This window comes from Microcaecilia unicolor, chromosome 5, assembly GCF_901765095.1.
Source record: "Microcaecilia unicolor chromosome 5, aMicUni1.1, whole genome shotgun sequence".
In the NCBI taxonomy this organism is placed as follows: domain Eukaryota; kingdom Metazoa; phylum Chordata; class Amphibia; order Gymnophiona; family Siphonopidae; genus Microcaecilia; species Microcaecilia unicolor.
Genome location: NC_044035.1, coordinates 59,045,565 through 59,057,850, shown reverse-complemented (window position 1 = coordinate 59,057,850; position 12,286 = coordinate 59,045,565). Strand labels below are relative to the sequence as shown.

Sequence of the window (12,286 nt, the reverse complement as noted above, 5' to 3'; positions counted from 1 at the left end):
CCTTTAGACGAGAATGACAAGATGATTCTAGGAAAGCCTTTGGCAGCGGCCGTGCAAACTCTAAGGCATACCCATCACGAATAACCTCGAGAACCCATTGATCGGAAGTAATTTAGGCCCAGCTCCAATAAAACTGAGCTAACCGAGCTCCCACTGGAAGTGGAGGTTGGGCCTGGAAACCTTCACTGGGACGGACGAGCAGGGGATTGGAAAGAAGTACCTGCACCTCTACTTCCACATTGGGCACTTCTAAAGGACTGGAACCTTTGAAAATAGCGAACCTTTGACTAGTAGTTACTCTGCCCACCTGAAACCAATGAAAATATCTGCCATATCCCCACCTGAAAAGAAGGCCGTGACCGGTCGGCCTAAGACAATCCTCAGGAAGTCGAGGAACTTTAGTATTCCCTAGACGTTTAACTAGAAGCCGCATCAGCCAACCAGCCTCAAAGCCAAAGAGAATGATGGGCCACAACACTTAAAGCCATAGACTTGGAAGAGGCCCTCAATAAATCATACAATGTATGTGCTAAGAAAACTGAGCCCAATTCTATGTTAGTCACCTCAGCGTCCACTAAGGAGAAGTCATCCGAAGACTTATCTAAAACTCACTCAGACCCTCAAAAACAAGCCCTGGCTACCAGAGAACCGCAGATAGCTGCTTGGAAAGCGAGTGCCAAAACATCAAAAGAAGACTTTAAAAGAGATTACATACGCCGATCTTGTACATCTTTCAGTGCCGTGTCTCCATCAACAGGGACAGTATTGTGCTTGGTAACAGCAGAAACCACACATCAACTACAGGAGGTTTAAGAAGAGCCTTGTCTGAATCCGGAACCAGGTAAAGTTGAACCATAGACCTTGAAAGACAAAATGGTACATCCCACTGTGCTTGGATGATATCTCTGATATCTTGATGCATAGGAAAAGTTTTACTAGCTTTCCTAATGCCCTTTACCAAAAGATCCACCTTGTGCTCTTGAATGACTACTGAATCCTCCTCAAAGTTGAATGTAGAAGAGACCAAAGCTATGAGCTCCTGCAAATCCTCCTTATGAAAAATTCATACTACAGAAGGATCCTCACCAAGTAGGAGAGTGTCTGATACTGGATCTGCAGAAGTAACTTCCTCAGAAAAATCTGTTTCTTCTATACCAAGGTCTTCCTCGAGGTAAGGCATTTCAGAATCCAAACCCATCAGTATCTTTCTGGATCGGTCTGGAGGGACACTAAGGAAAAGGGGCTTACCTCAAATTGAGCTTGGTGCTCCAGGCTAAGAGGGCCTCTGGAGCCACGAGCAATAAAGAAAACTTTAAAATGCCATAAACACTAATAAAAATAAAAGGGAAAGGGAAATGGGACTTATATTCCGCCTTTCTGAGGTTTTTTGCAACTACATTCAAAGCGGTTTACATATATTCAGGTACTTAAAGGGGGGGGGGGGGGGGAACTAGACGTTTATGAAGAAAAAGGAGAAATTAGTTCATACCTGCTAATTTGCTTTTCTTTAGTCACTCCAGATTGGCCCAGAATGTGACTGATGGGTTGTGCACTCCTTCCAGCAAGTGGAGACTCAGAACTCTGACTCTTGAGAGAGCCAATAAGAGCCCTGGCCAGCTATAGCTAGATTCAGTATTATCTTAACCAAGCAGAAGAAGAAAGGAAGAAAGACCATTTGTTTCTGTGCAACTGGGGAAACTTGAATATCTGCCTCTTAACTCCAACAAAGCTGCAGCACATTCATCACACATGCCCTTCATGTTTGAAGTTTTTTTTTTTTAACTGCAAAATCTCAAAGCAGCTCCAACTGAAAAAATTCTGACCTCTTCAGTGTTATAGATCAAGCATCACAGGGTGGGATCTGGGCCAGTCTGGAAAGACTAAAGAAAAGCAAATTAGCAGGTAAGAACTAATTTCTCCTTCCTTAGCGTCCCTCTGTACCAGCCCAGAATGTGACTGATGGGAAGTTACAAAGCAATACCCCTAAGGGAGGGACCCCAGTACACCTGCCATAAGAACACGCGCACCAGAAATGGCTTCTTGACATCCAATTTGTAATGCTTAGAAAAAGAGTGTAAAGAGGACCAAGTGGCTGCCTTACAAATTTCCAAAGGCGGCATCAAAAAACGCTAAGCCCAAGATGCAGCTTGCCTCCAAGTAGAATGGACTTTGACCCCATCTGGAATAGGCCTCCCAGACAGAAGGTAAATGAAAGCAATCATCTCTTTAAGCCCCCTGGAAATGGTGGGTTTTGAAGTCACTAGTCCTTACGGGACCCACCAATGAGCAGGAAAAGACGATCCGTACAATGAAAGTCCTCCATAGTTTTCAAATAGTGATTAAGGACCAGTTTGACATCAAGAAAACGGAACTTCTGCTAGTCCTCCAAGCCGGAGGAAAACCCCAACGCTGGCAAAAAGACTGAGACAGATGGGAACGCGACATAACCTTAGGCAGAAATGAAGGAACAGGACGTAATACTACTCGCTCTTTAGATAACTCCAAAAACTGAGACCTACAGGAAAAAGCCTGCAGCTCCGATACTCTCCTAGCTGAAGCAATGGTCACCAAAAATACAGTCTTGAGAGTGAAATCCTTAAGAGAACATGACATCAAAGGCTTAAAGGGAGACCTAGTAAGTGCCAAAAGAACCAAATTAAGGTCCCATGATGGGAAAATGCTCTTAGAGGGAGGACAAATGAGACCTGCGCCCCACAAGAACCGAGAGACATCCGGATGACTAGCCAACAGCTTGCCTTTAACGCGTCCCAAAAACAAGATAAGGCCACAATCTGTACCTTAAGCAAACCCTTATCAAAACCGTGCTGCAAAAAGTCCAAGATCTCCACTACAGAGCTCGCAATGGAGCAATATTCCAATCTGCACACCAAGCCTCGAAAATCCGCCAAGTTCAAATATAATTCAGAAAAGTTGACCGATGCCATAACTTGAGCATCATGGAAACGACCTTGGAGGGAGAATCCTCTCTTTATCAACGTAGCCCGTTCAAGGCCCAAGCTGTAAAACAAAATCAAGCTGTGTCTCGATGAACCATTAGGCCCTGAACTAGCACATTGGGAAACTCCTGAAACCGGAGCAGAGGTTCGACTAGGAGAAGCATGAGGTCGGCATACCATGGGGCCAGTTTGGAGCTATTAGAATCACTGACCCCTCCATGTGAGCCTTGATCTGTTGGATTAGACGTTCTAGAAGAGGCCAAGGAGGAAACGCATAGAGCAGGTACAATGGCCAAGGCTGTAGAAGCGTATCCACACCTTCCACATTTAGATCCCTTCTGCGACTGAAGAAACAGGGTACCTTTGCATTGAGATTCATGGCCAATAAGTCCATGATCAGAAGTCCCCAGCAATCCATGACCTCTTGGAACGCTGTGCACTGAGAGACCACTCTCCCGGGTCCAGGGTGTGCCGACTGAGAAAATCCGCTTGAACGTTCACAGTGCCTGCTACATGCGATGCCAAGATGGCGGCCAGATGAATCTCCGCCCAAAACATGAGCCTCGCTGCTTCCTGCTGCAACTGACAATTCCTTGTCCCCCCTTGCCAATTGACATAAGCTACCGCTGTAGCATTGTATTTTATTTAGTTATTTATTGCATTTGTATCCCACATTTTCCCACCTCTTTGCAGGCTCAATGTGGCTTACAATACATCATGAGTAGTGGAAATATAGTAGAAAATGGGCGTTTAGTGTTACAGAAGAATCTTTGGTAACATGATAATGATAAGACATGATAGTAGTATAACAAGCAGATATTATAAGACAGTTCTAACTATGTGTGGAGGAATTATGTATATTCACATTGGTTGATCTTTGTGGTAAGCCTTGTTAAAGAGATGGGTCTTCAGTAGTTTTCGGAAGTTCGTTATGACTGAATAGGCACCAACTCGCCTTCTAACTGTGAGCAAAACTCTTCCAGAACCAACCGAATCGCTCTGGTCTCCAAGAGGTTGATCGAATAGCATGCTTCCAGCGGAGACCAAAGACCTCTGTCATGACCACTATCCAGTGTGGCATGTCCAAAGGCATCCCTTTGTTTAGATTGGCCGAACAAAGCCACCAACGAAGGCTGCCTCGCTCCCGAGCCCACAGAGACAACCTCACTTGCAAGGAATCCTTCTGCAGTGACCAGCAGGATAGGAGGGAGATCTGTAGAGGTCTTATGAGTGCCCTGGCCCAAGGCATTACCTCTATCATAGCCGCCATGGAGCACAAAACCTGAAGATAATCCCTTGCACATGGAACAGCCCTGCGCAGAAAGGTCTGAATTAGAGACTGCAATTTGAGCATTCTTCTTAGGAGGGAGGAACATGCAACCTTGAACACCCCCAGGTACTCGAGAGTCTGAGATTGTACTAGGAGACTTTTGAGGGAGTTGACCACCCAACCGAGGGATTGAAGGAACCGAACTACCTGGTCCGTGATCTGCAAACTCTCCTGATACGACTTCACTCAGATCAGCCAATCATCCAGATAAGGATGAACCAGAATACCATCCTTCCTGAGTGCCACAGCCACTACCACAATAACCTTGGGGAACATGCGTGGAGCCGTAGCTAGCGCGAACAGCAGAGCCCAGAACTGAAAATGCCTGCCCAAAACCGTAAAGCGAAGAAAACGCTGGTGCATGGGCCAAATTGGAATGTGCAGATATGCTTCCACTAAATCTAGCACAGTCAAAAACTCTCCGGCCCTGATAGCCACTATGACCGAACAAAAATTCTCCATACGAAAACTTGTAACTTTGAACACCCGATTGATTGTCTTGAGATCCAAAATCAGACAGAAGGTCCCTTCCTTCTTTTGAACTACAAAGTAAATGGAATAACGACCTTGCCTGACCTCCAAAGCGGGAACAGGACAAACAGCCTGCAGATCAAAAAGCCTTGCTACAGTGCCCCAGACCGCACCCACCTTGACACAAGAATGGCAAGGAGATTCCAGAAAGGCATCTGGAAGAGGCCGCATAAACTCTAATGTGTACCCATCTTGAATAACCTCTAACACCCACTGATTGGAGGTAATCCGGGCCCACCTCCAACAGAACTGTGTTAAGCAAGCTCCTACAGGAATCAGAGGCTGGACCTGGACACCTTCATTGGGCTGGACAGGTTGGTGACTGGAAAGAGGCTCCAGCCTCCCTGCCACTTCTATGAGCTACCCGAAAGGACTGAGTTCTGGGGGGGGGGAATGAGACTAAGCTTCTCTACCTGTCCTGTAATGATGAAAATCTCGCCCCTGACCACAACTTGAAAGCGAGGAGCAACCTGATGCTCTAGGACAATCTTCCGGAAGGCGAGGAACCTTAGTATCGCAAAGACTGCGGACCAACTTGTCCAACTCATCCCCAAATAAGAAAGAACCCCAAAATGTGTACTCAACTTGGATTTAGAAGCTGCATCTGCAGACCAATCTCTTAGCCAAAGAGAACGTTGCACAGTTACGCCTAAGGCCATGGATTTAGAAAACGTCCTAAGAAATTGTACAAATCATCTGCCAGAAACGTAGAACACATCTCAATCTTTGCCACTACCATGTCAATCAACGACAAATCATCCAAATGTATATCCAGCACTCTTTCAGACCAATGAATACAAGCCCTAGCTATTAAGGACCCACACTGCCAGGGCGGAGGCATCAAAACCACTCTTCCAAAGAAACTCAATTCGGTGATCCTCCTGAACATCTCGAAGAGCTGTGCCTCCATCAACCGGACCGGACCGTATGACAGCTGAGACTACCGCATCTACCACTGGAGGCCTTAGCAGGGACTTATCTGCATCAGGAACCGGATAGAGCCACACCATAGATCTAGCCGGACGAAAAGAGGAATCCGGAACCTCCCACTGTGCCTGGATGATATTCCTAATATCCTGGTGCATAGGGTCGGTTCTACTGAGCGTCTAATGCCTTTAACCAGACGGTCCACTTTATGGCCTTCCATGGCCATAAGTTGCTCATCTTCAAAATGCAAAGTAGTAGCCACTAATGAGATGAGCTCCTGTAAGTCCTCCTTGTGAAAGTTTCTCACCACTGAAGGATCTTCCCCTGGGAGCAAAGAATTCACCTCCAAGTCCACAGGACGTGAGCCCTCCAAACGCTGCTCATCTCCTAAAAAAATCATCCTCCTAAAGAGAGGGCATCTCCTGATCAGGATCAGACCAAATCCTCCTCCAGATCCCAGGAGCTTTTTTTTTTTTGTTTCTACCTGCTTCCCTAAACCACCTCCTAAAGGTGATGAAGTGGGACCCAATTTCTTTAACATAAAGGCTCAGTACATCTGAAGCACAAACTCCGGAGGGAAACCCCCCTCCGGATTACCCGAGTGCTCTTGCGCTACTGCAGATTGTTCCACAGTATGAGAAGGCCGATCTGTTGAAGCAACCTGGCAGGAGAAAATGACAGTTTCCTGCCAAAATGGGGGCCACCAGAATACCCACACTAACTCCCGAAACTGGCTGAGCTGGCGCAATGGGAGCCAAGCGAGAGGAACCAGCCACAACCAAAACCACCATGGCATGATACACAAAAGCGCCTCTCTTTTTTTTCTTTTTTAAATTAGCAGTGCACACCAAACAACACTGGAGCCAGCACAAAAACCAAAACCACTGCAAAGACAGGCGGCACCAAAGCTGCTCTGCTCATTCACTGCTTTTAAACACACTCAACTGTTGTTTTACTTTTCTTTCTTTTTTTTTAACGCAGCTGCCTCTCTCAACTCTCAAGCACTGTTGTCCCGAAGAGGCTGAGGTACACTCCCGGTATTCAGTAGCGTATAGCGCTGAAAGGAGGAAAAAAGGGAGGAACTGGAGGGGAGGGACTCGGCCTCCTGAGTATAACACCCCTAAGGCTGAAGGGAGACCCCCCCCCCCATGGGCCTCAGCCTCTTCAAAAGGCAAGAGACACCGGTGCACAGAAACAATGGAAAAAGCAAACCTCATCTCTCTTAACACTAACTAAATAATCTCTCCACTGTATTAGATATTTATTTAAATAGCCAGAACAGACAAGCGACAAAGACAGGGAAGGAGACTAAAGGACCCACCTACTTCCACCTGCTGGAGACTGAGAATACTGAATCTAGCTATAGCTGGCCAGGGCTTTTATTGGCTCTCTCAAGAATCAGAGTTCTGAGTCTCCACCTGCTGGAAGGACTGCACAACCCATCAGTCACATTCTGGGCCAGTCCGGAGGGACACTAAGGAATAGGTAAACTAGCCTACAAAAAAACCTGTACAGGAAGGCACAAAAAACGCAAAGGAGAAGCACTGAGAGTCATAAAAAATGACCTCTTAGCTCTGTGTAAAAAAGACGACCGAGGGTCCTGCACTCGCATGTTGGGCAGGAAGACACTTGCGCATGCACAGTGGAGCTGCTACCAAAAACCTTTTAAAGTCAGAGCTTTGGGTAGCGTCCGCACTGGGTTCCATCGGGATGACATCACCCAAATGTAAGGATACCACTGTCCTGCTTGTCCTCAAAGAAATACAAATATCCCAAAATTTTAAAATATGTTAGTTGTGGAAATATAACCATTTCTCTTACCACCCACAATTTTTCTTCCAATATTTATCCATTTAAAATATTTCTAACCTACCCATCTCCAGCACTAAGCAGGGTGCAAAGAAACATACTGCCCAATATTCAAAGTGATTTAACCAGGCAGGTCTTGTGCCCGGTTAAATTGCATGTGGCCACCTAACTAGTGATCTTCAGTGACACTTAACTGGACAATGTGCTAAATATTACCACTAATTGTCCCTGTGTTGTCTAGTTAGTACTGGGGTAATGTATAGGAATAGCTGGTACTTAACCGGTTAATGGTGATATTCACACCACTAACCAGTTAATTAAACAGCTAAAGTTAGGACAGCAAAAAAGGCTGTCCTGACTTTAGCTGCAAAGCTAACTGGGCACCAGTCTGAATATTGGCCAATGCACAGTTAATTCGTGAGTAGCGGACTAAGGGATTCCTGGGCCTCCTCCTCTTCTCCTCCCCAACCCACCACCATCCATCCCCAATCCCCCTCCCTCCCACCTCCAAAGGCAGTACCAGTGGCGTAGCCAGACTGCCAATTTTGGATGGGCCTGAACCCAAAGTGGGTGGGCACAAAATTTTCTCTCTACCCCCCCCCCCTCCCCCAGCAAAATTTAGTCACGCTAATCAGATGCATTTGTCACGCAGGGTAAAGTGCTGCTTTTCAGTACATCAGATTTCAGAAAATTTAATAAATAGCCTAACATCCTTTTCAGTGAGCTTTCAGAGGCCAAAACCTCCTGCCTCAGGTCAATATAATGCTGTTAATGGTATCCTCGCCTGACCTAAGGAAGGAAGTATTGGTCTCTGAAACTTCATTAACACAGGTACCATATTACTTTATCCTAAATTAAAAATAAAATTATTTTCTTTACCTTTCTTGTATGGCCATTTACTTTTTCTCATTGTGTCGCTCCCAGTCTCTAGATTCTGCTTTCCTTCGTTTTCGCTTAACTCTTCTGCCAGGTTTTCCTGGCCATTTGTCATTTTTCTCTCCTTTTTCTTTGCTTTCTTCAATATTTTTCTGCCTCTCTCTCTCTCTGTCCTGATTTAATTCATTCTTACTATCCATTCTTTAATTTCCTTCATCTACTTATGGCTTTTCATCTTTTTCTCACCCTTGTTCTCCCCATGCCCCTTCCTCTTATTCTCCAGTCTTTCACTACTCCCCTTTTCCATCCAGCAGCTCTCCTCTTTCTCTCCCCATCCTTCCAGTAGTCTCCCCTCTTTCTTTCTGCATCCTTCCGTCCAGTGTCACCTCTTTTTCCCTACCCTTCCATCCAGCGTCTTCCCTCTTTCTCTCCCCATCCTTCCATCCATCTACCCTCTCTCCTGATCCTTCCATCTAATGTCTCTCTCTCCCTCTTTCTAACTAGTGTCTCTGTATCTCTCTACCATTTTCTGTTGTGTCCCTTCTCTCTCCACATCCTTCCAGTCTCTCCCCTTTCTCTCTGCATCCTTTCATCCATCTCCCCTCTTTCTCTCCCCATCCTTCCATCCAGAGTCTCTCTCCCCATCCATCCGTTTTCCCTCTTTCTCTCCCCATCCTTCCATCTGTTTTCCCTCTTTTCTCCCCATCCTTCCATCTGTTTTCCCTCTTTCTCCCCATCCTTCCATGTTTTCCCCCTTTCTCCCCATCCTTCCATGTTTTCCCTCATTCTCTGCCATCCTTCCATCTGTTTTCTCTCTTTTCTCTTTTCCTCGAGGCCCGCCCTGCATGCCAGCACCAGCCCCAGCCCCCATTGCCGGCCACTGCTGCTTTTCCTGTTGAGCAGCAGGGCCGGCGCTACAAAAAGAAGAAGCGCTCAGCTGACTGAGCAGAGCGCTAACGCTAAGGACGAAAAATGTTTTTTTTAAAAAGCACGGCACCGGCAGGCACTGTCTAGGCAGCCTTGAGGCATTGGCTGCTAGCTCTGCAGGCTCCTCCCGTCTCTTACGTTACTGCCCCTGCGTCGCTCCAGGGGCAGTGATGTAGGAGATGGGAGGAGCCTGCGAGCCAGCAGCCAATGCCTCAAGGCTGCCTAGACAGTGCCTGCCGGTGCCGTGCTTTTTTTTAAAAAACATTTTTCGTCCTTAGCGTTAGCACTTCTTCTTTTTGTAGCGCCGGCCCTGCTGCTCAACAGGAAAAGCAGCAGTGGCCGGCAATGGGAGCTGGGGCTGGCGCTGGGCAGGCCTGGGCTGAAATTGTAGCTACGCCCCTGCAGTACACACCCCAGACCAAGCCTGCTAGAGGTTGTGGCAGCCAGTTTGTGCAAGGATCCATGCCAGACAGGAGTGGGCATCACTTCTGCCTGTGAGACCCTACTAGACCACCAGAGATTAAAAAGGTAGGCTTGGGGTGCCTACAGAGGTGGGAGAGCAAGATCAGGATCAGGGGGAGTGAGGAAATGCTTTGTATTTATACAGATCCCGGTAAATATTAGCTGGAACTCACACAAGCTCCGGGTAACCTATGCAGTATGAATTAGCCTTGGCTATTCAAAGTCAGTGCCCGTACATAGCCCAGCATGGAATATCTGGGGCTAATTCTTCCTGACGCAGTCAGCATTTAAAAAAAAAAACAATGACTGCCATAGGCTGATTGACTGGATAGAAAATAATACATCTAATATAATAACACAACACTTAAAACTATACAATAATACAAAACCAAATTTACCATCAGTCCATCTCACACCATAAACCAACCACACACAGCTCCTCTAGTCAGCTTATCAGCCACAAAAAAACAGGCTCAAGCTATCCCCAAAAGCCATGGTATATAAATGTTCCTTCACCAATTTCCTAAAACGCAAAATGTCCCTCTAACTTAATGGCTTCTGGGAGATAATTCCAGAACACAGGATGAGCAAGAGATTGAAAAGAGTGGAGTGGGGGTACTGCAACTAAGTCCCACTCACTCAAACAAAATATATATGTTTGAATATACTGCATAATCACCAAAGTAAAATATTCCAGAGCCATACCACAAACTCACAAGCCCAAGAGCAATTAAAGAAAAGTATACTTGTGTAGGTGCTTATTCTACTGCCCCCAATGTTCTCCCTAATTTTTGCTGGCCCATGTGCCTAAGTTTTCTGTTTCAACTCAATTTGTGCAATATAACCTATGTTCACAATAAAGAAAGCAAGCAAAAATTTTGTGCATGCAGTTGCTTTTGAGTTTTGACCCATGTATGTGCACACACGCACGTGATTTAGAGGGAACACTGACTGCCCCCACCCTCAAGCCTGTGGCACTAGGTAGATACCTAATCTGCCTAGTGGTTACACCTGCCCTGACTCCTACCAAAATACCCACCCATCAAAACTATCCCCTGCAGCTACCCCAACCCCCAAAATTGACACTACTGCTACTGCCCCATGACTCCACAAACTGCCCCAACCCCAAAACTGACTCAGCTGCTACTGCCCCATGACCCCAAAATCTCCCCCTCACAACTGCCCCACACCCTACAAACTGCCCCCACTCCCAGAATCAACCCACACAACAGCCTGCCATTCACAAAAACTTCCACCTCCAACCCCACCCCCCCCCCCCCCCCCCCCCCCCCGAACTGTCTCAGGAGTCAGGACACACATGGGCATACCCAGTATGCAGAGGGTTTATAAAGAATTTCATGGGCTCTGTTTGCTTTCCCCACTGAAAGCAGCCTCAGGGAGACGGTCTGGGAAGAAGTTTGGATACTTCACTTTCTAATGTGTTAAGCATAAATATAAATGAAAGTTTTAATGAACTGTTCATTTTTTTTTCTCTGTGAGAAAATAAAAGTCATCCTTAGCATATAGACTATTTGTTTATTACATTTCTTACCCAAGTGATCCATGAAGTCCTCTCCTAATTCGCTGCTAGTAAGTTCCGTAAGGAACTAAGCAGTTTCTGACTCAGCTGTGCCCGCGGTCTTCTTGGAGCTGACAGCTGAGCTTCTCAATCTCGGTCTGCGCTCGCGGCCGGTGATTTGAAACGCCTGACGCGGCTCAGCCGTTCCCATGGAAACAACAGCAGGATGGTCCCACAAAGGGCGGAGTAAACTATCGCGACCTGTGGACAGTGGACGCAGTGCTCAATGTACTCCGTAGCGTAGCTGAAAAGCCATTTCATACTTTTTTTTGCGCAGCGAAATAGGAGGCTGCCTGGGGACTGGAGAAGCAGGGGAAATACCCTTCAAATTAGGAAATATTTAAGAAGCATTGGCAACATGTCATTGGGAATAGTATTTTTCATGCACGCACCTCATGGTTTACTATGCTTTAATGTTATATGAGTATTTTACTTTGTTAGAATTGTATGTTACTTATTTCCAGGTTACACTTACCTAAGTCACTTAATATATACCACCTTGGGTAAATTTCCTCAAAAGTAAAAGGAGAATAAATCCTAATTAGCTGTAAATTAAGTCTTTTTTTTTTTTTTCTGGCTCCACAGTGGAAGGCGAGGCAGTAGAAGAAACTGTCCTGACACACCTCCTGAAAAGGAAGTCTGCAGTATACAAATATCTCTCCCTTTTCATCTTTTTTTTTGTTACATTTGTACCCTGTGCTTTCCCACTCATGGCAGGCTCAATGTGGCTTACATATTATATACAGGTACTTATTGGTACCTGGGGCAATGGAGGGTTAAGTGACTTGCCCACAGTCACAAGGAGCTGCCTGTGCCTGAAGTGGGAAAATAAACTCAGTTCCTCAGGACCAGAGTCCACCACCCTAACCACTAGGCCACTCCTCTGCT

At 46.2% G+C, this 12,286-nt stretch overlaps 1 protein-coding gene across 1 annotated transcript in view; it reads right to left on the bottom strand.

Annotated features, from left to right (window-relative positions):
• Positions 1–11,425, bottom strand: part of FANK1 (fibronectin type III and ankyrin repeat domains 1) — a 126,383-nt gene extending 114,958 nt beyond the window's left edge. The window contains exon 1 of the mRNA XM_030204800.1: positions 11,372–11,425. Coding sequence (XP_030060660.1) covers positions 11,372–11,384 — 13 coding nt within the window. The 5' untranslated portion in view covers positions 11,385–11,425. The remainder of the gene's footprint in view (positions 1–11,371) is intronic.
• Between the last annotated feature and the right edge of the window lie 861 nt (positions 11,426–12,286).